Source organism: Gossypium arboreum, chromosome 10 (assembly GCF_025698485.1).
Source record: "Gossypium arboreum isolate Shixiya-1 chromosome 10, ASM2569848v2, whole genome shotgun sequence".
NCBI classification, from domain to species: Eukaryota; Viridiplantae; Streptophyta; class Magnoliopsida; order Malvales; family Malvaceae; genus Gossypium; species Gossypium arboreum.
The window spans coordinates 117871694-117898135 of NC_069079.1; the positions used below are offsets into that span (position 1 = coordinate 117871694).

The 26442-nt window shown below is 28.9% G+C and overlaps 2 protein-coding genes, 2 long non-coding RNA genes and 7 other non-coding genes across 12 annotated transcripts; 10 read left to right on the forward strand and 1 right to left on the reverse strand.

The window, feature by feature from the left end:
* The first annotated feature begins 2989 nt into the window (after positions 1–2989).
* LOC128282542 (uncharacterized) lies at positions 2990–3944 on the forward strand. The gene is made up of 2 exons (XR_008272844.1): positions 2990–3396; positions 3700–3944. It is a non-coding gene; the product is annotated as an uncharacterized LOC128282542 (long non-coding RNA).
* Positions 3945–8805: 4861 nt separating this feature from the next.
* Positions 8806–9570, forward strand: LOC108462546 (zinc finger protein 6-like). Its single transcript, XM_017762481.2, has one exon. The coding sequence runs from the start codon at positions 8806–8808 to the stop codon at positions 9568–9570; it is 765 nt and encodes a 254-aa protein (XP_017617970.2).
* A 3028-nt stretch (positions 9571–12598) lies between these two features.
* On the forward strand, positions 12599–15517 carry LOC108461291 (uncharacterized). 2 transcript variants are annotated; one of them, XR_001867723.2, is made up of 2 exons: positions 12599–12890; positions 13929–15517. It is a non-coding gene; the product is annotated as an uncharacterized LOC108461291 (long non-coding RNA). The 2 variants fall into 2 exon arrangements; XR_008272736.1 differs by lacking the exon at positions 12599–12890 and adding an exon at positions 13163–13821.
* On the forward strand, positions 12814–12888 carry LOC128282888 (small nucleolar RNA Z267). The gene has a single exon (XR_008273239.1). It is a non-coding gene; the product is annotated as a small nucleolar RNA Z267 (small nucleolar RNA).
* On the forward strand, positions 13388–13475 carry LOC128282893 (small nucleolar RNA R44/J54/Z268 family). Its single transcript, XR_008273243.1, has one exon. It is a non-coding gene; the product is annotated as a small nucleolar RNA R44/J54/Z268 family (small nucleolar RNA).
* Positions 13622–13700, forward strand: LOC128282910 (small nucleolar RNA snoR122). The gene has a single exon (XR_008273260.1). It is a non-coding gene; the product is annotated as a small nucleolar RNA snoR122 (small nucleolar RNA).
* On the forward strand, positions 14420–14495 carry LOC128282889 (small nucleolar RNA Z267). Its single transcript, XR_008273240.1, has one exon. It is a non-coding gene; the product is annotated as a small nucleolar RNA Z267 (small nucleolar RNA).
* LOC128282895 (small nucleolar RNA R44/J54/Z268 family) lies at positions 14701–14788 on the forward strand. Its single transcript, XR_008273245.1, has one exon. It is a non-coding gene; the product is annotated as a small nucleolar RNA R44/J54/Z268 family (small nucleolar RNA).
* Positions 15316–15403, forward strand: LOC128283302 (small nucleolar RNA SNORD96 family). Its single transcript, XR_008273644.1, has one exon. It is a non-coding gene; the product is annotated as a small nucleolar RNA SNORD96 family (small nucleolar RNA).
* Positions 15518–15849: 332 nt separating the features above from the next.
* On the forward strand, positions 15850–15937 carry LOC128282894 (small nucleolar RNA R44/J54/Z268 family). Its single transcript, XR_008273244.1, has one exon. It is a non-coding gene; the product is annotated as a small nucleolar RNA R44/J54/Z268 family (small nucleolar RNA).
* A 2388-nt stretch (positions 15938–18325) lies between these two features.
* On the reverse strand, positions 18326–20302 carry LOC108463516 (polygalacturonase-like). The gene is made up of 4 exons (XM_017763442.2): positions 19756–20302; positions 19101–19390; positions 18772–19000; positions 18326–18643 (listed from the first exon to the last, which is right to left on the reverse strand). The coding sequence occupies exons 1-4, from the start codon at positions 20218–20220 to the stop codon at positions 18425–18427; spliced, it is 1203 nt and encodes a 400-aa protein (XP_017618931.1). The 5' UTR covers positions 20221–20302; the 3' UTR covers positions 18326–18424.
* Between the last annotated feature and the right edge of the window lie 6140 nt (positions 20303–26442).

Consider the following 26442-nt stretch of genomic DNA (forward strand, 5'->3'; position numbering starts at 1 on the left):
GCCAATCACACAAATTACAGGATTTTAATTTCCATTTTTAAATTGTAACTCTTATGCTATATTTTTATCCAATAAATTTAATCATTAATATTTGCATGTTTTATTAAAATTTTAATTCCTTTTGGCATCAATTTGGTTTTTCTTAAATTGTTTTCTTTAATAAATTTAATGAAATTACTGTTAAAAAGTTAACGAGGATGATGTGAAATTTTATATGTGGAATATTTTTAATAAAATGTGATTTATTACTTAAAATAAATGTAATTATCTAAAAAATTAAAGAAATGTTAAACATTGAATTTATTAGAAAAAGTAGTTTGAAGAAAAAATTAAAGGTTGGTGATTAAAAGAATTCAAAAATACAACTAGAATCATTTTGATAAAACATCCAAAGTGACCAAATTTATCATTAAATCAATTTATTATTATATTAACTTATAATTTTTAAAAATTAAAGCACTAATAGAAAAATCTTCACTCTGGGGGCAATGTAATTACCTACCTCTCCGTTACTTTCTTTTTGAACTAAAACATCTTTTATATAATAAAAAAAAACCATATTATTTATGATATATTTTGAATAAATTCAGTTTTAATTCAATTGCTAATATATCAATGGTTTGGCTGGGGCCTCGACTGTGAATTTATTCCTTTAAATCTTTTAGTTTGTAAATTTTAAATTATCATTATAAATTACACATTGACTCTTCAAGAATAAAAAATTTTGTTTAATTCTTAATAAAATAATAAAATTATAAATTAATACGATAATGAAATTGCATTTTAACTATTATAATTTTTTTAGTTTAAAATTGCCTCAGAAAATTTTTGGCTTCTTCGCCATTGGTAACATTTGTCAGGGTTCTTAACATCTACAACCTTAAATGCTACCTTTAGTTTATTCTCAGTTTATTGATCATTCCTGTCATGTGTTAAGAGGTTTCTAGAATACCAAATGATCCTGTCGAAACCATTTTTTGAAAACGGGATCGACTTGATTTTGAAGACGAAATTTAAAACGGGAGTCGCCACCGATCTTGATTTTGTGTGATCGGGTCACCTTTGTTTTAATAAAACAATTTTAGTTTACTAAAACGACATTTTGGTCTACGAAATTCAAGAGAATAGGTTCGGGAGTAGGTTACGTGCGAGGAAGGATTAGCACCCTCGACACGCCCAAAAATTGGTACCGAATTCATTAGTTAATGTCTTAATGTCGAAAGCTGAAAATCGGGAATGGATTTTAAATACGATTTTTTATTAATATCGATTTTAAAATTCTTGAATTAGCTCAAAATGATTGTTAAAGATTTCCTTATCTCGAGATATCGGGGTATCACATCCCGTAAGTTAGGACACAATACCATGAATTCTCGAGCGCAAGGTCATCTTTTATTTTAATTAGAAATCCATGTGTTTTAACTCGAAAAGGATATTTGTTAATTAGAAACAATGAGAAAATTGAAACCCCGTAAGTTAGGGCACAATTCCCGGATGTTCCAAAATGCGAAACATTGCCTTACTTTGAAATTCTAGTTTTTGAATAGTAGCAAAGGTAGTATTTAAACGATGTACGTTATTTGTTTAGGTTAAAACGAAGCGATTTATTGGATAAATGTAGTGAAATTTAATTCATAAGGCGATAATAAAAAATAAAAATATGATGCAACATAGAGTGATGATACATGAATAAAGTTTTACGCGAGCAAATGACAATAGTGGAAATACGAATAAACGAATTATAACACACACAATGGCAATAACATAACATATGTCAATTAAATAACAAGCTTAATAAACACAGAAATGAGGTGATAATATAAAATGATTTGAATCAAACAAATAGATAATCTTAAATATAAAATATATACATAAAGGATTTTAAAATAAATACTATAAAGGCACTTAAAGTAAATAATAAAAAAATCTAAAATCATTAATGAAAAGTTTAAAATCATAATACGTAAAAAGAAGTTCAAAATAAATAATATACATAGTATAAAAACTTATCATAAATATATGCATAAAAAAATAGACAACGTGCAAAGGGTTTAAGATAAAACATATGAAAATTTAAAATAAATGCCCTATACAAAAAGGCGGTTTAAGGATAAACGTTATATAAATTTATAATAATAAATAATTCAAAATGATATATAAAAGGTTTAAAATAAGTAAGCGAAAAGCAATGTAAAATAATTAACATGTATATAATAATTCAAAATGATATGTAAAACCAAAACAAGATAAAATAGATAATATATAAGATAGTTTATGATAAAAATAAGTCAAAAATGAATATTATGTAGATAGAAATTTAAAATAAGTAACATACAATACATTTAAAAAGGGTATATATGAAAATGGATAACACATATAGAAATTTGGAAGTAATAATATACAAAAAAGAATATTTTAGAATACATAATAAAAGCAGTTTAGGATGAATAATACATTTAACAATTTAAAATAAACAATGGATAAAGCAATTTAAAGTATATGAAATAATTTAAAATAATATATATCTAAGACAATTTAAAACAGTATAATTTATAAAATTTAAGGTAAATGAAAATAGTTTAAGATAAATAAATAAACGAAAGGTCTAGATTGTCATGAAAAAAAGGGTGAAATTACAAATAAAACAAAGATTAAGGGTCCAAATTCGAATAAAATAAATGCGAATATTAAAAGGACTAAATTAAAATCTAAATAAAATTAAAGGGAGAATTAAGAAAGAAAAAAAAAGGGTAATAGACTTATTTAAAACGTGCCGAAACCTCAAGGGACTGGTTGGGAAATTTTCCCCAACCCCTTATGCGCAACGTTTAATTTGTCTAGGTTAGGGACCAAATCAGTAATGAAATAAAATAATTGGGCGCTATTTGAAAGGATAAAAAAACGCAAATCAGGATCAAATCAAGGGTCAGAAAAGGAGGAGGGGCCAAAGTGGGTAATTTCCCATTCAAGGGAGACATGCGGACCCCTCCCCTTTCTAAACGGTGCCATTTGCTTCTTTTATTTAAGTTAATTTTTTTTTTAAAATTCATTCTTCTATTGCTGTTTAAAAAAAAAAAACTTTTAAACACCCCCCATTTCAATTCCTCTGCTAAGGTTTTAAACCCCTCATTTTTGCCTCCTCCATAGCCGACCATGAACTCCTCGGCGGTCCTCCACGCCCATGCCACGAATCGGTGACCAGTATTGCGTGATGTGGGATTCTCCAACCCTCTTTGAACGAGTTCGAGGATGGAATCTCCCCAACTTGCGGCACCATAAAGAGAGGAGGAGCCTTTTGGTTCCTCTCCCTACGCCACGGCCAATGGCCAAACACCAAGGGTTCGGCGACCTTTAGATCGGCGAGGGAAAGTCGGAGCACACCCCAAGCAGTAAATCGTAAGTTCCCTTTTTTATTATTCGTATTTTATTACTGTTTTGTGTGTAAAAAAAATTAAAAAGAAATAAAGAAGAAAGCAAATCTAAGTGGAAAAGAATGAAATTTGAAACTCAACAATAATCACATTTTGAAATCGTCTATTCTTTTGATTAATTTCGTTTGGTAAATGTCTGTAGTTGTTTACAAAGCATTGATTTCGGCTTTTAAAGCCAATCTACCAACCGTTCACTTCCCCTTTTTTGTTCTTTTGTTTATTATTTTCTTTTGCATGCTCTCTGTTGTTGCATCTGATTTGATTGCAGATGTCAGAAGTGAAAGGCTGGTGGTTGGCTCGAGGGGAGGCCAAGGGTTCGGCAGCACGAGTGGCTGTTGAAAAAATAAAGGTAGTGGGCTATTAGGGTTAGTTTAGGAAATGGGCTAATAGGGTTTTGATTTATTTTTGACTTTAATCTATAATGGGCCATTTATTTTGGACTTTTAATTTGGGTTTCATTATTTTGTTGGCCAGGCCAAAATTGGCTATAATAGATCCAAAGAGCAATTTCAATTTCTCTGCATTTTTCAATACAAAATTTATCAAACATATATGCTAACCAATCTTTTAAACTTCTATCAACATATAGGGATTGCAAAGAGAAACCAATACTAGTTTCTATTCCTTGTAAGAACTAGCACTTTCAACCAACATGATAACTATGCTCAAACCAAAAAATCCATGAACGTTGAGGGTATTTCCGATAATTATGTCTTTTTATATCTTCCAACCAATGTAGGCAACCCCTAATTTTCTGGTTACTTGAACACCTAAAACCCAATGCCTCAATAATAGCCTTCTTCACTATACACATTAGAACTAAAACAGATCAAAGACTAATAATTCTCACAGTCATTAATATATGTTGCGTCCATAATTGATGCCTCTCTTAAAAGAATGTTGTCCTTAACAAACAACAAGTGTGAAACATTTGGACTATTCCTACTAATTTTAACCCTTTTAGATTATCTTTACCATCCTTATTAAAGCTGAAATGCCCTTGCTGCAAAAAGAAAAAAAAAAGGACTCCAACATATCCCCTTGTTAAAGTCCTCTAGTCAGTTTAACATCCCTACATGCCTTGCTATTCACAACAATAAAATAGGACGCTGATTTCACACACCTCATTACCAAATCAGTCCATCCAGGGTCGAAACCCAATTTCAACATCATAGCTTTCAAAAAGTGCTATTCGACTTGACTATAAACCTTGCTTATGTAGAGTTTTAGTACAAAATACCCCTTGTTCCTACTTCTCTTATTCTTAAAGGCATGCAAGATATCATAAAAAGCAATCAATATGTTATTTAAAATGAGGGGCAAAAGCACATTAAGCTTCATTTATACAATGCGTAATCATCTTCTGTAACCTATGGCAAGTAACCCCATTATCATCTATACATACCTATGGCATGTTGTATATCAATTTATCTAACAAATACAATTGAATTCACCAAATCATACTATTCATCAAATGCCAATCAATGTGCCATTTCAAAACAGATCATGCTATTTAAGTTTTGAACATACGTACCTTTAACAATAGATTATCAATTTCCATATTCAATCAATGTCATTTAACCATTCAACTCACCATTCGATTTTCTTTACGAAGTCTATTGACTCATTCATATTCAGTTTGGCCCCAAGGCTTGATTCTAACTTGTTCACATAATCTTTCATATATTTTATCTTTCATGAATTACAAAAATGCATGCATGTAGTTCCATATCATCAAATCATTGCATATACTTAAATCTCTATAGAGACAAATAATACTCGATGATCCGCAACAGATGTTGGATCTCGATGTAACCTGTAATAATATTTGTATCATCACATATCTCGTACAAACGCACATAAGACCCTATTGACATGCTAGTCAACCCTAACATTTTACTAAGTTCACACTGACATTAAATTTTCATATTTGCATTATCATACCTTTGATGATTCATACATGTAAGAATTTACATTTACCTGCCATATCCTGTAACCGGTTACATTTGCATTTTTCATACCCTGTACACTGTACTATTACATAACAATCATTTATCTCATTTAATTTCAATTCAATCCTAGTTATATATAATTTCACATTCAATTTCACAATTTCATTCAAATTAATCATCAACTTACAATATCTCTTATCATATAACATTTTTCAATCAATTTTCATGTCACATATCATGTATCAATTTAATCATGCTACTTTTCATTTTATTTAATTAAGTTCACTATCTCAATAGTCATTATCAATTATACAAATAAATTCATACGACCATAATTAATGCACCTCGATACTCAATCATGCAATAATACATGAATATGCAAATAAATATATTGATCTTGAATCATAAAAGCACAAACCGAAATCTCGCGCCACTCATCAACAACTTGCATTTCTTTTTCCTCTCGACGACCCGACATCGTTTTTCGCTACAATCGATAATTTAACAAATATAACAATATCATATTTCATTCAATCCACATTCAAAAATAAAATCACACATATTTTTCATTATATTCAATTCAGTCCCTAAACTTGGGATAAGCATATCTTCCGATATGTAGTTTTGGATCAGAACTCGATTTCAGATTCTTTCATTAGTCCACACAATTTGGTATTTTTCATAATCTAAACTTAATATCTTTCAATTTCAAGCTTAATTCACTAATTTCACAACAATGGAATCTTACTAAAAAATTAACAATTGAACAAGTTAATATATGGACTAACTAAATCAAGCTCTCATGATCATAAATATATATAAAAAAAAATTCATGGATTTAGCTTGGTTACCTTATTAGAATTGATGGTTGAATGCAAAAGATGGTTTCAAGATTTTCTCTTCAAGAATATGTGGAATAAGATGATAATATCATCTTTCTTTCCACTAAAATGCTATATATACTAAGATTTACATTTAATTAAGCTTAGGTAATTAGATTAATTAGGTTTTATATTAATAATTTAATTATTAATTCAAACTAAATGGGAATAATCATTATCATCCACCAATCATATAAAAGCAATGGTTTATTAACCATTTAGACCTTTTGAATAATTTCTATCTAGGTTCCCAAGTATTTTTTATAGTGATTAGATTTTTACAATTTAATCTTTAAGATTTAATTAACTATTTTTTCAAGTAATTACTTAACCAAGCTCTATTATATTTTTATACTAACTCCATAAATATTCTTATTTTATATTGACAGACTCAATTTATGAAAACTGAGTTCTGAAATTACATTTTTTTGACACATGTTGAAATTTGGATCGTTACAAATAGGTCGAAATTAGGACATATTTATTGTGTTTGAAACTCTGAGAATGAGAACAATATTAGTTTCTTGATCTCATCAATAGAAGACTAACGATTTAAAACCAAAAGACAAAAAGAACCAAGATCATTTTAATATATTCTAAAAATTCTAATAAAAAAGCAAGAAAACGATCAATACCTGGTGCTTTGATCGAGTGCATACTTTTAATCATCATCTAGACCTCCTCCAATCTAAAGCTCAATGTTGGAAACTTATTCATATCTCATATAATATACCTTTCCACCCCAAAAGAATGTATGAAAGATCTACATGTCCCTGTAAGAAAAATAGGGGCCGAAATTAATTGCAAGTTATGTGCTCTAAATTTTCCCTATTTGCGATAATGTCCTATTGTCATCTTCCAAATCAATTATGCTATTCATTTTTCGTCTAACTGAAGCACTGTTATGGAAGAATGTAGTATTGTGGTCCCTTTCCTTCAACAAATTAACTTGAGCCCTTTGGTTTTAGTAAATTTCCTCCTTTTCCACTTTCAAGTTCAACTCTAGTTTAGGTTCATAAACCTCCTCCAAAATCTTGAAAGAAGGAAATAAATCATTTAAGTCCTCATTACGCTGCTTCTGGTGCTTAACTTTTTGACCTTTTATACTTGCTTTTCCTTACCCCATATTTTCAAACCAATACCTAGAAGTTTCAATTTAGTGGGTAGATCTCCCTCACTAGATTCCCCTAACCTCAAAACCTTTTATTTGCAATCCTCTTTTAAGATTTAGTCTGCACCAAAACGAAATTACTTGTTTAAGTGAGCGCTCCAGTTTGAAGTTTTTCCTAAGGCTATCGAAATAAGAAATGGGCAATGATCCAACAACCCATTCGTTAAATGTTGAATAGTATAACCTGGAAATAGATTCTACCAGCTGGGGTTCCCACCCCTCGATCCAATCTTTCCCTAATAAGATTGTTTGTCTTTCACCCCTTTTTCCCATATAAACCACTGACCTTTAAAACCCAGATTTGATAGATCACAATCTTTGAGTGTTGATTTAAATTCGAGATTTAATCACCATTCTTAAACAATAACTATATAAAACTTCTATGAAATATTTTTCAAACAACTCAATATTCACTTTTGATAATTTGAGATTTTAAATCATAATATCGACAAACTCAATATTTTTCAAAAGAAAAGATTATATAAAACAATGACGCTACATCATATATATATATATATATATATATATATATATATAAAACTTTTTAATAGTTTTATGTCATATCAGTATTTTATATTAAAAAAATAAATCTAAATTAATTAAAGTTTTAAAATTCAAGATAAAAATAATGATATGACATAAAACTATTGAAAAAAATAGTATTCTTAGTTCAAACAACCCTTTCTCATTTTTCAAAACACAATCATAAATCATTTATGGTAATTAAGTTAAGGAAATTAACAACAATTAGCAAATAAACTAAAAAGGGAAATATGGCAAGTTGCTATTATTAACTACCCATTCTCTTATTCTATGAATGGGAGCTTCTCTTTATATTCAAACAAAGTTTACATAAATGTTAATTCCTAATTTAAGCTAAATAATTCATGTAATCATACCTGTGATAAAATCATTTATTTTATTTATTATAATATATTTTCATTTACCATTAAAAAGGTATAATGGTATTATAAAAAAATAAAATCAATTAAACATAAAATTGGTAAATTTTTATGCATGAATGTCCACCAGATTTAATTGCATCTTTTATAGAAATTTAATTTATTTAATTAGGTAATTGTGTTGATATAGTACTTTGAAAACATTAATTTAGAAGAAATTTATGGCAATAATAATAATAGTTTCCTTAGGCACCCAAATCTGAACAAGAGCTTAGTCATGATTTTCAATCTTATGTTAGATGATGCAAGTAACAACTTCACACTGAGATTTCTTTCCATAATTGCATGATATTACATAAATTAAGCCCTTAATATATATATATATATATATATATATATAAACACACACACATAAACATCACTCCCTCAATATCTCACATAAAATCAAGAAAAAAATAAAATTTGCCAATGGTTATCATACTTGAAGATCCTTCAGAAGTAGTTTCAACCAAATCGGCAGACATGGCAGGCTCAGTCCCACAGCAAAAGCCGAGTTCCGTTGTGCTCGATTTGATGCTCTCGAACCGTGACGACGATGGCGATGATAACGGAGGAGCCAAGCCGCGACGCGAATCGAAGATCGAACTCGATCTTTTCACCCCGAGGAGCCCAACTAATTCTTCCCAACATGATGGTGATCATCATGACAAAAGCAAGGTTTTCTCATGCAACTTTTGCAACAGAGTTTTCTCAACATCACAAGCCTTAGGGGGACACCAAAACGCCCACAAACAAGAACGTGCCTTAGCCAAAAGGCGTCACCAAGGGCTCATGGAAGTGAACCCGTCTCGCACTTTTGGCACCCCAAACTTTCCCTACCATCCATTTTCGGCCTTTCCTTCGAACCCTTTTCAAGAATCTTACAACAGATCACCCCTTTCTGTTCGATACGAATCAATGGTTCGTAAACCGACGCATCCATGGCCGTCGATGCCATCATCATTGTCCCGACCGTATCATGTTCCCCATGGTTGGTCTTCATCTAGGCAAGCCTTAATGAGTCTTATACAACCAAGTTTAAGCTTTAACAATGGAGGGCTGGGAATGCCGGGGGCTTCGACTAGTGCAAATCTAGGATTGGGTCAAGCCAATGTTGCAATGAATAGGGGTTCTGAAGGAAGTGATAATCAGTGCAAGGATGGTGCAGGAATTGATTTGTCCCTTAAGCTTTAATTACAGTTTTTATTTTAATTGTTCTAGTTTATTGTTGTAATTGTGGGTGTGTGTTTACAGTTTAAATTTATTTGTGTTAATGTTTTTATGAAATTCAAATTATTATTAATGGAATTTATATATTTTCCTTATTAATTTTGATATTGATGAAATTTCTATATACATTTTGAGCAAGACATTAAGTTGATCATTAAGATTATTGCATACCATTTATGAAGTGTCGATATGAACGTAGAATATGGTTGAACATCATGTCGGTATTGCGATACTGTAATATGTAAATTTAAGAGGAAAAAAAAAACAGAATCTGATATTGTAAAAATAAAACCATTAGAATATCTTAAATATATTTTAATTTTTTCAATTTCATATATACAATGAATTTTATTTTTCGTAACAAAATTCTTCCAATTTAAACCATTTTAAGAAAAAAATTCTTATTATTAGTGTGGGGTGTGGCTCGTATTTTCGCCAGAACAGACAGGGATGTTATGACGAGAAGTTTCCCGACGTTGCGATGACAAACAACATCGTGATGATGCAAATGAAGATGTGACAACATGTTCCCACATAATTTGAGTTTCTTCTCTCAATTAAGCTTTGATTATTTTAGGGATATTTATAATTAGAACTCTATTATTAGACCATTTAAAGAAGCTATTGTATCACTATTTTGAGATGGCAATTAAAGATGTAGTACTATAGGGTTTCTCTATTGGGGCGACAGTATGTAGTCATAGATGAGTTTTGGTGAGAGTTTTTATGGTAACTATGGAGATAATTTTGTTCCCAAGTTAAAACTTTGTTTTCGAGATTTAGGTTTGTGTGCTTAATACATTTAGGTTTATTTTATCCATATTGTAGTCTCGTTTGTTTACTCATTTAGTAAAAAGTCAAAGTCTTATTTGTTCATGGTTTTTATCCCTTTTGGAGGAATTTTCCACATAAAATTTGTATTTGATATTCTCTATCTTTTCTATTTTGTTATTTATACAAGTTGATCCCCGACAATTAATTTTGATTTTAGATAAATTATTTCATGAAAATAATTGATATCTTAAAATTTAAATTTAAATAGTTATAACTTATTGAAAAAATCTATGTTAAAATTTTAATTTATTAAAAATAATTAGAATTAATCTTTTATTTTAAAGTTTCATCTTTGTTCTCTGTTTTTTAAAATCGACACAACTCTAATACTGGGAGTGTTTAAAAAAAAATCCATGCTATCAACATTCGATAACATTAGAATTTAAGTAATAAGTCTCTTGAGTGAAGCGAGTTCATCCATATTCAATATTAAAATTTTAATTTACAGGTTCACCTCCATGGTAGTATAATATGGGATGAATTTAAATTTGTATAGTATAAAAAGTGCTCAATATCATTGATTGTAACGATAAAACATATAAGAAATAACTCAAATTTGATTTCTAAAATGATGTTAGAAAATACAATCATAAAATTCGAAAGAATTAATAATGATAGTTTTTATTTTCATTAAAATAATATTTTTACAATTATATTTATATATTTCCACAAATGCTTAGATAGATTTCCCTAACTTGAAATATTTTTGTATAACCTTTGTGGTAATATTTATTTAAAATTATATAATTATATTTTATTAATAAATAAACTTTGGTTATATCAAATTTATAAGGGTGGATTGATTTTGGAAAAAACATTGTTTACTCTTCGTTACTTTGATTTTAAAAATCCCAATTTAAATCAGTTTGGATTCTCAATTAAAAAAATATTTTACATGAATTTATATACTTTTGAATTATTTTCATTAACTAATATATAACATAATTTATTTTTATATTACAAAAATTATAAAAAATAATAACTAAATAAATATAAAATTGAATTCAAATAAAACAATCTTATTTTAAACCAAAAATTAAAATAATAAAACTAAGATTAGTCAAATTTAATAAAATCTAATCAATTATATGATGTGAATTAAATATGTTTAAGAGTTATCGACTCACTTGGGTAAAAAAATTAAATCTATTTAAAATATGAATCAAAATTGAGTTTAAAGCGTAAGTCCGATCGACCTATTTTTAAGTTTGTATTGTATTATATAATGCTATTCGTTGTTTATAATATATAAAAAGTTAAATCTAGAATAATGTATAATACCATAATTTAAGCATTACAAAATTGTTAGGTTGCTTATATTTAAAATTGTAATAGAAATTTTTTATAAAAATTATTAAAAATTAAATTAAAATAATCTAAATATTTTTAAAAAAATTTTATGAACGGATTTAAAATAAGTGTAATTTTAATTATTTATAAATATCGATAAAATTGGACAAAAATTTTAAGCTTATATTTTGAATCAAATTAAATCTAAATAAATATAAAAATGTTAATATAATGTTTAAATCGACTGATTCATGGGTGGGCTTCTACTTAAGCCAAAGACCCGCTCAAAATTTGGGAGAATTTGGTTAAAAATATTAGGCTAAAAAATGAGTTTCGACAAAAAAATTAGGCCCGTTTAAGATATGTATTAGGCTTGGGCTTGAATATTCATTACTTTGAGCCTAGATCGCCCGCCCATTTTAAGTTTATAATACATTATATTATGTTATTTTTTCATATATTATACAATTTAAAACACATTAAAAATATAAGACTATACTAAATATATAATACTACTCAAATGTAAATATTAAAATAATGTTAAAATGACTATATACAAAATTTCAATAAATAAAAAAGGTATGAAATTATTAAATGTTAAAATAAAACAATATAAATATTTTTTAAAAAGAATTTTAAAAATAAATGGACAGATCTAAAATGGGCTTCAATTAATTTTTACAAATATAAATAAATTTGAACAAAATTTTAAACTCAATTTTTAAGTTGAATTTAGGTTAGATAAGTATAACATATATTAATATTATACTTAGAAGCACTCGAAGTGGCACCGATAGATTTTCGATCTTTTTAATAATTTATGCCCTAAGATTTAACTGGATAAAAGAATCTACTGAAACTTGGGCCATTAGGGTTAGACGGACCCTTTTATTAGTAAAAGGGCCTCATTCTTTGGCGCCGCCTCCTTCTCCATCTATCTCATTCTTCTATATATATTTTAAAACCCTAAATCAATTTTCATTCATGAGTTATTTCTTATTTGTTTCTGATGCAAAGAATGTCTTCACAAAAATTTAACAGAGTTTTGAGTCTCTTTCTTTTTGGTTTTGGATATGCTTTTTGTTTTTGCCTATGATGGTATTAAATATACTTTGAGAGATGTTTTCTCTTTGAAATAATTCTAATCTGAGGCAAAGAAGGTGCCCAAATTCTTTTATGTGCTTGTTTCTTTCCATATGTAACTAGCATAAATTTTGTATGCCCTTGTTTGGGTGATTGGTAACTCACTCTTCCTGTGAATCTATGTTTCTATTCTTCTCAAAGTACTCTGCAGTTTTACATGAATTTTGCCTATGAAATCTCAGCTTTAAGCTCTCTTTTCTTTTTTTTGGGGTTTAAGATCTTACAAAGTTATCTAGTGCTTCGACTAAATTTGAAGTTGAGTTTTGTTTACTATAGGGAGGTAAAGTTTTCTTCTTTTAGCTTCGTTTTTTAACCAAACGTCGAACTCTGTTTATAGTAACTTTAAGCTGGTTTACGCTTGTGAAAAAAGTGGTCTCTGTACCTTATAGATCTATGTTTTCTTGATTGCCACTGATTGTTTTAGAGTCTAGAATTGAATGATTTTGTCTCATTAATTTTTTTTTCTAAATTTCTTGATTTTCCTATAAAATCTGGTTGTTCTCTTACATGAAATTGTGCAAGTGACGATAAAGATAGACAGGGACATCAGTACCCATTGGAGGATGATGAGTTGTCTAAAATGGGAATCTCTCTGATGCACAAAACTAATTGGTTTTATTTCATGCATAAGTTTCTTTTTCATGATTTGATAAAATTTATGCAAAATTTTAGATGAAAGGTTTCTAAGGAGTATTTTGATGTATGCTTAATCCATTAATCCTTGTTTTAAGCTTGAAAGACTCAAGTTTGTCTATGATGCATCTTAATGCACGTATTATCAGATCAAATAATGATGATATCTCATTATTGTCACTACCTCTGAGACAAACAATATGTCAGATATATTACTACTAATTCCTCACTTTGCAAGTCTAGATTTTTGGGTTTTGAATTGTAGTTTCAACGAAGGGATTTTGCACTTCATTGAATATGGATTTCGTTTGTTCTGTAGGTTTTGCACTTCATCGAATGTGGATTTTGCAATTCTCTATTGAGTCTATGGGTTTTGTGCTTTGTATATTTTGCTGTAGTTGACTACTTTTTTGCTGCTGCAGCTTGAAATGCCTAATGGTTCAGCGGAGTTGTCTTTTGTGGTTGAAATGCCTAATGATTATTATAAAGAACGGAGATTTGAATGGTGCTTCTTGTTGCAGCTTGATGATTTATTGAGCTCCAAAGGGCATTGCATGTGATAAACAATTTTATATCAAATATGAAGGCATAAATACAAGCTGTTTTTCTTTATGTATCATGTTACAATTACAATTTATACTATTAAAGAACTCAGTGATCGAATTAGTTGCATTGGGTTAAGCAATTAATTAATCAATCTATATTAAGTAGGAAGTAATACCCTAACTTGGTTTTCCTTTGGCGCCCTCCACCTTGTCCATCCATCCCATTCTTCTATAACTCTAGTAAACACTTAACTCTGTTAAACAATTGTATGCATATTTCACAAAATTTAACCGAGTTTGTAGTTGATAATTTTTTACGTTTATGTTTTTGTTTATTCTATTTTTTGATGAATTGTTTATGCTAATTTGTTATGCCTATGATGGTATTAAATATACTTTGAGAGATGTTTTTCTCTTTGAAATAATTCTAATCTGAGGCAAAAAAAGAAATCCGAATTCTTGTGTGCTTGATTTTACATTTGGGTTTTGTTATTGATTCTGCTTATATGTATGGATGTTCATATGTAACTACCAAAATCAGTAAGCCCTTCGTGCCACTGATTTGGAGTCTGGAATTGTAGTTTTTTTAATTTCAGTAATTGTATGTCTTGATTTTCCATTCAAACCATGTTGGTTTCTCTTAGAAATTTATGCAAGTGACGATAAAAATAGACAGGGACATCAGCACCCATTGGAGGATGATGAGTTGTCTAAAATGGGAATCTCTCTGATGCACAAAACTAATTGGTTTTATTTCATGCATGAGTTTCTTTTTCATGATTTCATAAGTTTTATACAAAATATTAGATGAACGGTTTTGAAGGTGTGTTTTTTTATATGTTTAATCCATCAATCATTGTTTTAAGCTTGAAAGACTCAGGTTTGTCAACGATGCATCTTAATGCACGTACTATCAGATCAAATAATGATGATATCTGATAATTGTCACTACCTCTGAGACAGACCGTATGATGTCTATCGAATTTTGCTTTAATTTGGATTGTTTCATAAGCAAAGTTAATACTTAATGATTGTCACTTCTTTATGTTGATGGTGTTAAATGTACTTTTGGTTGAATTCAGTAGCAGTCTTTGAGGCTTTTCTACTATTTGTTTCTCACTTACACTTGTGTGGAGTAGGGTTATATACCTATCCTCATTCTGGTAATCATTGTGCTGGCATGTTCAATTGGTGTAGCTGCTTCTTTGCCGTCCTATAATATCTACATATTTTGCTGAAGTTCATCTTAGATTATAAGAATCAATTGCCAGTGAGGATATCTATAACAAATACCATCTTTCGGGACTGAATGGCTCTTTGAGCTTTGATGTCCGTCTGCAAATCTGAGGCATTTGTGCTGCGTATAATGCTAGCATGTAGGGTAATAGAAAACCATAAATAGTTTAGCATTTTGTTGGGAAACGTATTATGTTTAATATATTCATATTAATTATTGTTTCATCAAATTTGAAGGTTATTACAAATATTGTCTTCGGTTGCACCATCTCAATAACTTGGTTGATGCTAATATCTTAGGATGCATTTTCGTGCTGTGCAGCTTGTGCTTGTTAAGTCATATGCTTACAAAAATTGTATGACATTTGATTTTCAGCTTTATCAGTCTTGGACGTCATGATGTTTATTAGCCTTGGATATCATACTACCTTATAGCGAGTTTGTTCTAATGGAAAAAGGATCTCTCTATGTTAAAAATCTATGTTTTTCTTAGGTGACACCAACTGATTTATAGTCTAGAAATTCAATGATTTAGTTTTCTACTGAAATATTGTTAAAAATATGTGCAAGTGACGATAACAATAGACAGGGACATCAGTACCCATTGGAGGATGATGAGTTGTCTAAAATGGGAATCTCTCTGATGCACATAAAGAATTCATTCTGAAGCATATACTTCTTTTCAAGCTTTGATAATTGTTATACAAAATTTTAGATGGAATCAGATTATTTTCTCTTTAAGTAGTTTTCTGTTACATGCTAATAATCTTTGTTTAAATCTTGATTAGCTGGTTTGTCAATGATGCATACTAATGCACGTATTAGCAGATCAAATAATGGTGATATCACTTTATTGTGTCGTACATAATCAAATATAGCACCTCATGGTTCTTTGATTGTGGTGATGCTGTTAAATTTTCACTTGAGTTAATTCTGTAAGTGTCTTTGAAGCTCTTTGACCATGTATGCCAAACTTTTTGCCACTAAATTGCCGACTTTGCAGTTTCGATTTTTGGTCATGTTAACCAGTATTTGTTCCATTCTTGTACGAGGGGCAGTGTGTAGATGTACTTCTTTGCTAAAGTTGTAACTAATTTAAGAATCAGTGTCCAATCAGGGGTTGAATAGCCTGCCTTAGCTCATTAAATTCGTTTGCAAATATGGGGTTTTGCTTTACTTTGATTGAGCTTCATGTTCTTATGTAACCTGATTGTCCTTAAGAACCAAGTATGCATTCTGTGCTGTGCTTAGTTCTAGTAAGTTTACATCAACTTTACGACTGTGGTTTATGAATTGATGTTTATTGAATACTTATTAATTGATATTCATTTGAATACTAATTCCAAGTAATTACTCCGCTAGAATTTACTAATCAAAACGTTACAGTCATCACAAAAGCCTTGAAGCAACTTAAAAAGTCTCATAGCATGTGTAAGTAGAGCTTGAGCAACTGAGTCACAAATCTCCTTTATCTTGAAGCTATTTGTATAAACTAATCTATGTCCGTCGTTATTTGTTTGCCATGAGAGCCAAGTAATTCTTTCTTCTCACCAAGTCGGCCTTGGGTGAATATTCCTACCTAAAAAATTATGCCCTTTTTTCAAGCTTTACGTATTGCATTCATCAGCCTTGAACGGCCCTTAGTAAAATTGGAATGGTCGAATCGGTTTGGTAATTGATTTGTTGGTTCAGTGGAGTTTTAGTTTAATACCAGAAGATTTCTTTTAAAGCTCCTTGCGATGAGCCCCAGCAAGTAACAACACATCATTAGTAAAGAATATAGATGTGAGACAGCTAGAGTCTTCGGATCAATCAAAATGCCAAGAAGGACCGACCTGAATTGCATTTGCAATTAGGGTGGAGAGGTAATCCGCACAAAATAAAAGCATATAAAAGAGATGTCAGGTTCCCTCTTGCGACTCACCTTACATGGTTTTAAATTTTAAGAGATTAGAAATATATTTGAAGGAAAAGAAAAAATGTTGTGTTAAAAAATAATTTGCTTTATAATATAGTTTTAAAACACATAATTTTGGCTTTTGAACTTCGTAATAATTAGATTCATTTTTATTTTTAAATTTGAGTTTCATCTAGATTTGATGATTTGACTATTATATATGATTAGATTGGTTGGTTGAACCAATTAAAATGGATAATCGTGATTTAAAAAAAAATTGAATCAATTGAATTAGAAATTATTCAAAGTCAATAAAAATTTTACTAAAATGGGACAAAAATTAGTAATTGAACAAGTTGAATTGATTTAATAAATTCTTGTGATTTTAACTTTTATGAATTATTAATTAATTAGTTAATTAATATTGGTTTAACAATTGAGCCGATTAAACAAATTGAATTAGAAATAAGTGGTTTGACATATTTAATTATTGGTCCAGTTATTAGAATATTATATATGATATTTTAATATTGTATGATGTTAAAATTTTATAAAAATTTTAATTTTAAGTGATGATGTGACACAATTTTAGAACGTCACATCATTAAACAATTATATTTTTCAAGTTTAAGTCTCAAAGTGAATCTACTTGCCAAATGCAAGTACTAAATGAAAAAATTTTTATATATATATATATATATAAAAGTATATATCAAAACCGACTTAATTACCAAATTCGTGTCAATATTATTATTTTTATCTTAAAAAGATTGTTATACTTTCCTAAAAGGAAATTATATCTTAAAACAATTTTTATGTTATTATATGTGATTTTAATTGTCAAACACACCAAATTATCCAAAAATTAGGATACTCACTCAAAGTTTAAATACTTGATTGATATTTAATTAAGATTGAAGAATGCTTTATAAATGTAAATATTAAAAACATATATTATTTTGTCTATATTTAAAAATGTAATAGATAAACTATTAAATAAAATAATATATCTTAAAAATAAAAATAACATGAAAGAGCCTTAAATGAATTTAAATTATAAATAATCACATTTTAAGTAAATGTGAAATTCATTTTGAAACTAAACTTTGTAATTATGTAGAGTATTACAGTATACATAAACTTAGCCTGAATCCAACCTGAATTTCAAAGGCTAAAGAATTTCAATATACAATAAATATATGTACCTAATAAACAAAAGAGTAAATCCATAATCTATGATTTACAAACAACTATTTGGTCGAACTAAATCAAATACTTTCCCCATTACGTTACAACAAAATGATTGAGCATCTTTATCCAAATATGTCAAATTTACATTTCGCAAACTTATTTCGGTACATGGATTCTTAGGACTACAATCAAATTTTATAGCTATAGGTGTCGATGATGTTCCTCTTATATTCTCATACTTGATATCCTTAATCTTTATTCCTGAAACCTATAATTGTCAAATAAAAAACAACCAATAAGGAAAGTAAAGAAATTAAGCAAACTACAAAAAAAGAAAACAATCTGGTGATACTAGATAATTATTTCAAAGTAGTAGTAATGGTAATTTTGTTATACTTGACCCGGACAATTTTCGTTGTGAGGGCAATAATTTTGATCAATCACAATAGGGTTTTGAACATTTCTCATCACGGAATCTACAAATCGAACCCCTTGAACAAATCCACTACTTGGCCTAGCCCATGATTTGATTCTCAATCCGTTTTGGCTGTCGGAAAAGATTGTCTTCTTCACTGTAACATTTTGGACCCCGTCCTCTTCCAAATCCTTTGCTAAACTTCCAATGCTGCAAAGTTCCAATTAACACAAACTGATATTAGTAAGTGAATAACAAACACATTACTTCATTTTCAGTAAAAGTAACGAAGGAGTTTGATATGTCAAACCTAATGCCGTGACCGGGACCACAAGTGACTTGCTCGATCCATAAATTTTTTGTGCCGGGACCAATCGAGATGCAGTCGTCTCCGGTTTTAATAGAGCTATTAAATATTTTCACATTTGTTGACAATTGGACATGGATGCCATCAGTATTGGGGCTATCACCGGCCGCAATAATCTTAACTCCTTGGATTTGCACATTTTGGCATCCATTAATCGCAATGTGAAACATTTGACTATTTAAAGATGTTAATTCATTGATAGTGATGTTGTTTGAGTTGGTAAATCGCAACGTCTGTTTTTACACAAAAATAAACATTAGTAAATAAATATTACAAACCATTTGTAGCAATAATGATAAAATATTATAGTTTACTTTCTAGCTCAGAATTAGGGTACAAATCGAGACATCCCTGCTTGCAATGCATTCCAAATTGGCTCGAAAAATTTCAAATCTGGTTCAGTCATTTTCAAGCTGAGCTTATGGTCAAATTTGAATTAAACTTCGAACTTCAAGTTCAACTTAGCTGAGCTTATGTTCAAATTTGAGTTAAACTTAGAACTTCAAACCTTAAACTTTAAATAAGAAGTTTGAGCTCGATTAAATTCAATTACTCTACTCAGAATCATATAAGAAAAGAAAAGAAAGAAAATACATACTGTGGTTCCAAGAGGACATGAGTTAGAGCGGGAAGCCTTGCAAGCCCAAAGAGAGGGTCCTTTAGCATCAAATGCACCTTGACCAATTATAGAAACTCCGTTCACTCTTTCAAAGCTAACCCAATTTTCCCATTTTCCCAGCACTCCATAATCCGAAGGAGCCACAATGGTGCCATCGATTCTTATGATGATCTGAGGGCTTTTGCATTGGCCCTTAAAAGCCAAGGAACCCACCAAATACCGCCCTTTCGGCACATATATGAAGGTCGAGTCTGCCGTGCTACAGGCTGCATTCCATGACTTGAGGAAACCGTCGGTTGAATCGGTTCGACCAATCGGGTTAGCCCCGAAGTTCAAAACATTAAACTTCGTCATTGCAGATGTCGAACTTGTACTTAACATAACAAAAACAATCACAATGATTCCATGGAAATTACGACCAGAAAGCTTCATGGTTTTAAACATGAAGTGTTTGGGTTGAGAGAAAAACTGAAACAACTGTGAGAAAATTCAGAGAACGAAGATGGAAGTGTTTATTAGATGATTGGTGCATGAGAAAAGTTTTAAGAGAGTGGGATATTAATACAAAAGTGTAGGGTGTTTTTTTTTTTTTGTAAAAAAAAGGAAGACATGAAAGGATGGATCAGTATAAATGTCAAAAGCGTAGGATTGAAGAAAGCTGCCATGGCGTCCTAAGGCTACCATTTAGAGTATTTTGTATGAAATACAGTGTACATTGAACAGTTTGCTTGGCTTCCAATTCACTAGCGATTTCAAATATGTTAAAACGATAGATTTGAGGATCATCAGCGCAGTCGAATTGCATCCTTATCAAATAAATTTGGATTTTTTTTTTAAATTTAAAGAATTAAAGGAATTTCCTATGAATGTGAACGTGATATACACAAATCATGTTTGATATGCTATTTTGAGATTCTCATGATATTAATGCAAAATTTATTTATATTTATTAAGTTAAAATATCTCATAGTTTCTATGCTCTTCATACATTTAGAATTTAGTTCCTTTATTTTTAATTTAGTCCTTCTACTTTTCATATTTTAAAATTTAAGTCCATAACGTTGTTAAATTTATTTTGTTAGATATAGGTTCATTACTATGCCATTTTTTAGTTACATGGCTAATAAGTGAGTATTTGTTAATTTAAAATGTCACACCAACAAATTTAACAGTACTAACAATTGGACTTGAATTTTGAATTTGAAAGCTAGACGGACTAAATCCCAAATTTATGAAAAGTACAGAGATTTATGACATATTTTAACCTTTTTTATCAGGATACAAATAAAATTTTTGATACATTTCATAGAACTAACCATAATTCTCCAACCTTTAGAAAGGAGGATAAAATGCGACTGAATTAAATTTAATGGTACTAATGTGACAACTCGTGTGATGATTTCTTTTTTTAGATAGAATGTCTAGAACTACCCAAAGTCCCTCCCCAACCTATAAATAGGAAGATAATACGCTTCAGTGCACTGGAACACGCATTCTCTTGTATTGACAATAATGCCTATGCCAATCGAACTATCACTCAATTAGCCTTGTGTGATGATTTTTATATCCCATTGTTAATGTGAATCTTTTTAAAAGATATATGACATTTCTTAAAGTTTTAATGCTTTTATGTTTTTTTAAAAAAAATTATGATGTGTATTTTTACACGAACTATTATGTCAACATTATTAAAATTTTGATTATATAATAAGATTTTCTGTAAAAAAAAATTTAACTAAAATTTGAAAGTTAAAAGGATTAAATTATTCTAAATTAAAAAGATTAAATTATTCTAAAATAAAAATTAAAATCAATAAAAATATGTTAAATGTTAAAGATTAAATTTATTATTATCCTAAAAAATTATTTTCTTTTGATACAATGTATTTTTTAAATAAAACCTTTCTTAATTTTTAAAATTACAATTAGTACTTAAATTCACAATGTCGAAAACCCTAAAATTCTTACTCTGATCATCTCTCATCCATTTTCTTTAACCATGGTGAAAACTATTAGGAATGCATACTGTTTTGAGGCGTGCAATGATGATGATGAATCAATTATTACTGCTATAACAAAAGGGAAAAGCCTAAAATTACGGCACCAAGTGAAAATTGTGATTAAATCTAGGAGTATTTTTACGGTATGTTAAAAGTGGTTTTTTTTATATGATACTTAAAATTACTTATAGTTTCACCTCAACTTATAAATAGGAAGGTAATACGCATTATCGTACTCAAGCCAACATTCTTTTACATTGGTAACAATATCCTATATCAGTCAAGTTAAGATTCAATTGTCTAAAAGTGCTTTAATCTAATCATAAATACATTATAACAATACGAAGTTACAATTTAGATAATAATTTAATGTGTCATAGTTTATATAGTGTAATTTGACATTTTAATAGTTTACAATATTTTCAAAAATTATAAATATTCTTATTCTCTAAGTTTTTAATATATAATATTTTCATTGCAAATCTAGGTTCTCTATAATTAACCATGTTAAATTATTAGTATAGTTAAATACATTATTTATGATTTCAATTTGTAATTAGCAATTTTGTAGATTATTTTAACATATTTTTATAAACACTTTAATAAATACAAAAGTTAAACTTTTTCAATATTTTTAATTAACATGTTTAATTTTTTTAACAAACATATTTTAAAAAAATATTATTTTTGAAATTATTGAAAATTTATTTAAAATATTAAAAAGTGACTAAAATATGTTAAAACATACTATCATTTTTAATTAAAATGTATAGAAAATTAAAATTATTAACATGATATTTTCAAATTATTTAAAACTATTTATATTTATACTCTTTTCACAATAAAATAGTTTTTCTTCAAAAATAATTTAAATTTAGAAAAAATATAAATGTAAATAAAATATTATACAAATAATTAAATTTGGAATAAAATTTAAGCAGTTTATATCTTATTTATATAAATTTTTAAAAATTTAAAATTAATATCAATTTAAAATTTCATTATAAAATTTTTTAAAATAATTAATTATTATCATTTTCATTGTTATATACAAACTATATATAAAATTGCTGGAAAGGTAAATTTGGTTAAAATTATAACCCAAATTTCTTCCACTTTTCAAGTTCAACAGTTTGTTTGATCATTTTTTTACAAATAAAGTAAAAATGAAATTAGCTTAGATGCAAATTATTCAAACCCATCATCTAACTTAAACATGACAATATTAGAGAAGAAATAGTAATATTATATTAGTGCAATATAATAACATGAAAGGTCAATCCTAAAAAAAAAAGTCAATTTCATTTCAAGTACTTAAATTATGATTAAAATTTTAAATTGGTCTTTAAACTTTAAAATGTTTGTAAAGGTTTCTTTTGTTAAGGTGATGGGATATTACAATCTAACAAAACAAGATGTTGTGGAGAGATGGCGGAGAAAAAAGATTAGAGTAGACTTTGGAAAACAAGTGCAGTGGCAGGCAATGGTGATGAAAGTAGGAAGGGACTGAGAAATATGAGCTACGGTGTTTGTTTTGATTGTAATAAGAAAATTGCAAAGAGAACTTTAGAATGCTCAAGTTTGTCCTGAGATCCAAAAAAGTCCCCCGATGAAGCTTTGGATATTTTATTTATATCCTTTCTAAAGTAGTTATCCCTAAAGAATGATTATGAAACAAGTGACATATTTTATAGGACGTATGAGAGATGCGAGTTATTTCAAGAGAAAGTGTTTTGAATTATGGGTAATGAGTGTAAATGAAATCATGTTCATGATACTTATAGTAAGTAATGGGAGAGAAATTATAAAGATAATTTGAATTATGGGTAATGAGCATGAATGAAATCACGTTCATGTTACTTGTAGTGAGTAATAAGAGAGAAATTATAAAGATAATGGATAATGGTAGTTTTGTACAGAAGTTACACTCATGTAATTCATTTTGATAAGGAGAGTGCTACTTGCAAACTTAAGTGCAAATGCATGGTTTGATCAACAAAGAGAGGGAGAGAAAAACACTTGTACTCTAAAGAAAAGTTAAGAAGTAACATTCTTAACATTATTCGTATCTGAGCCTCCAAGCCATGCTCTCCAATACATCCCAACAGTGGAGCAAACCTAAAAATCCTGCCAACCTTCTTAAAATGGACTAATTTTGCAAGGAACGATATCTCTTGGCACTACTATTGATAGAAGCGTTAATAACAAAAAATTGAGTATCTACATTGTTCTAAATGAGTATTCAAAGTACTAGTATCATATCAATCAAGTCTTTCTATTAGCCTAATCGTTAGGTTGGATGTCTAGTACTCAAGTTCCAACTCAAATATGACATGCAAGTTACTTAAAACACATAGATCAAATTTTAAACATGTGTACCTACTATATGAGCAAGTTAGGTTTGACTTGTTAAAAAACATATATTATGGGTGATTTTTTTTTTTAATATGTCAAATTCAAACTATTCACGTAAGAAGTTCACATGTGTTTAAAACTTTATTCACATGTTTTAAATATGCTTCAAGTCAAATCCGAGTTATAGTGTTATAATGCCCAAGTTGATGAAAAAAATCTAATCATATTGATACCTTGAGGACTCAATTAAAAAATTTCTAAGTTTGGAGACTAATTTAAAATATAAACCATAGCTTAAGGATATTTGAAAGAATTAACCCATAAAATAATTAAAATATAATAACAACACGAAATGGAAAAATTATAAACATGAAACAGGTACACAAATGTAACAAAATTTTTATATAATAAATATTGTTAACATTTCAAAATTTATATAGTATAAAATATTTTTTTTGATTTCTTCATGTACATTTTACGGTTTATGTTTGAAGTTCGTGATTACCATTCCTATCAATATTGTCTTCAAAATTTAAACCAAAATTTTCTCTTAAAAATATAATATTAGTATATGAATTGTAATATCTTATACATGCTTGTTGAACCCAAAAATTACTTAAAGTTGGTTTATAGAGATCTTATAACTTTAGAATTCGATTCCTAACATCAAATAACCTTTCTCTTTTCCCAAAACTATGTCAGTAAGAATGCCCCATTTCGGTAATAAACCCAAATCTAGATCTATACTTTTTTTTCTAACCGGTATAATAATGCACTTAGTCCTCAACACTTACACATTTTATTAGTTTGGTCTTAATTCTAAATAATAAATTTAAACCTCCATATTTACAGATTCTATCAATTCTATATATTTTCAAATTTAATCGAATTGAGTTGGAATTATTTGAGTAAATTAGTTTGCAAGCATATGAATGGAAACTTAATCAAACTTGACCATGACTTAGAGTTAAAAAGATTATCATTTTCGTAAATATACTTAGATGTTAAAAGATTACCAATTGTCACATGATTTGGAATACATTGAAGCGTAAGCCTAGTTATAGTATTATAGTATAAGAAGCAACACATAAAATGGAGTAAACAAAAGGTTGATTATATAGTTATAAAACAAAAGTTGATGAACAAAGTACATGGTAAGGTTGTGAAACAAAGGCTTATTATATATTTAACAAATAATTAATCCACTTTGAGTAATTAATCAATTTTACTTGTTCTGTCAATTACATATATGTAGACTAATGATTAAACAAATTGCTGACCTTGAAAAGTGAAATTTTATTAATAAATCATATTCACCTTCATAATAAAGATTCCACCACCTTTTTGACCATGAAATCATAATCCGCCGCAGGAATAATGCTATAGATGTTGAAAAGTAGACGGTGAACCTCTTTATATAATATCAATCATATATAAGAGTGCATTATTTTTCGTTATGTAAAATTAAATTTATTTTATGTTGCTTTATATTTTTTCATACAATTGACATTTTAATAATTTGATTTCTACAAACAAGAAAAAGTCTTTTACTAATTTTTGATCCTTGGATATTCTTATCATAGACATGTGTTTTTCTTTTCACTATATAAATTTATCATACCCCTACTATGGCAAGAACATGCAGTAGAAGATGGGGTGACCTGAAAATTACCCTCCTCATGGAACAGTTTGCGAGTGACCTTCCACCCAAGATGATCTATGGTGAATCATACTTAAACTATTTTAGAGACGATCCACTATAGATCCTTCATAGGTATCATTGAGGGACCGTTAAAGCTTAACAATCTTGTATAATCCTAGGCATGAGAATATCAGAGTAAGATCACATAATACACTATATGAAGACAATTGACTTATAACGATTTTGCCACTTTGTTGACTACATGATCATGCCTACCTCTTGTACAAGAAACAAGGGATCTTCTGCTTCCTTAAGAAAAGCTTAAGTATCAACCTCCTCCTTCCTCTTTGGCTCTTTGCAAGTTACAGGTGAACTAATCCTTTCATCTCTACCACATTCTCCTCTTTGTCACTCCTTGTTGAAATCTTGTATCAACAATTGGTGCGGTGAGAGTGGATAAAGTGGGAATGTAACACCCCACACCTGACTTGATTGTCAGGTTTGAGTGTGTAATGTCACATTACGTTACCAAAGCAACTCAGACTAATTCAACATAATTTTAATAGGTTTACTTCACATTTATCAATAGTTAAACTAATAAATCATTTAATAAAATCATACATAAGCATTTATAGTAGATAATGATCTATTTCTTCTAATTACAAGATC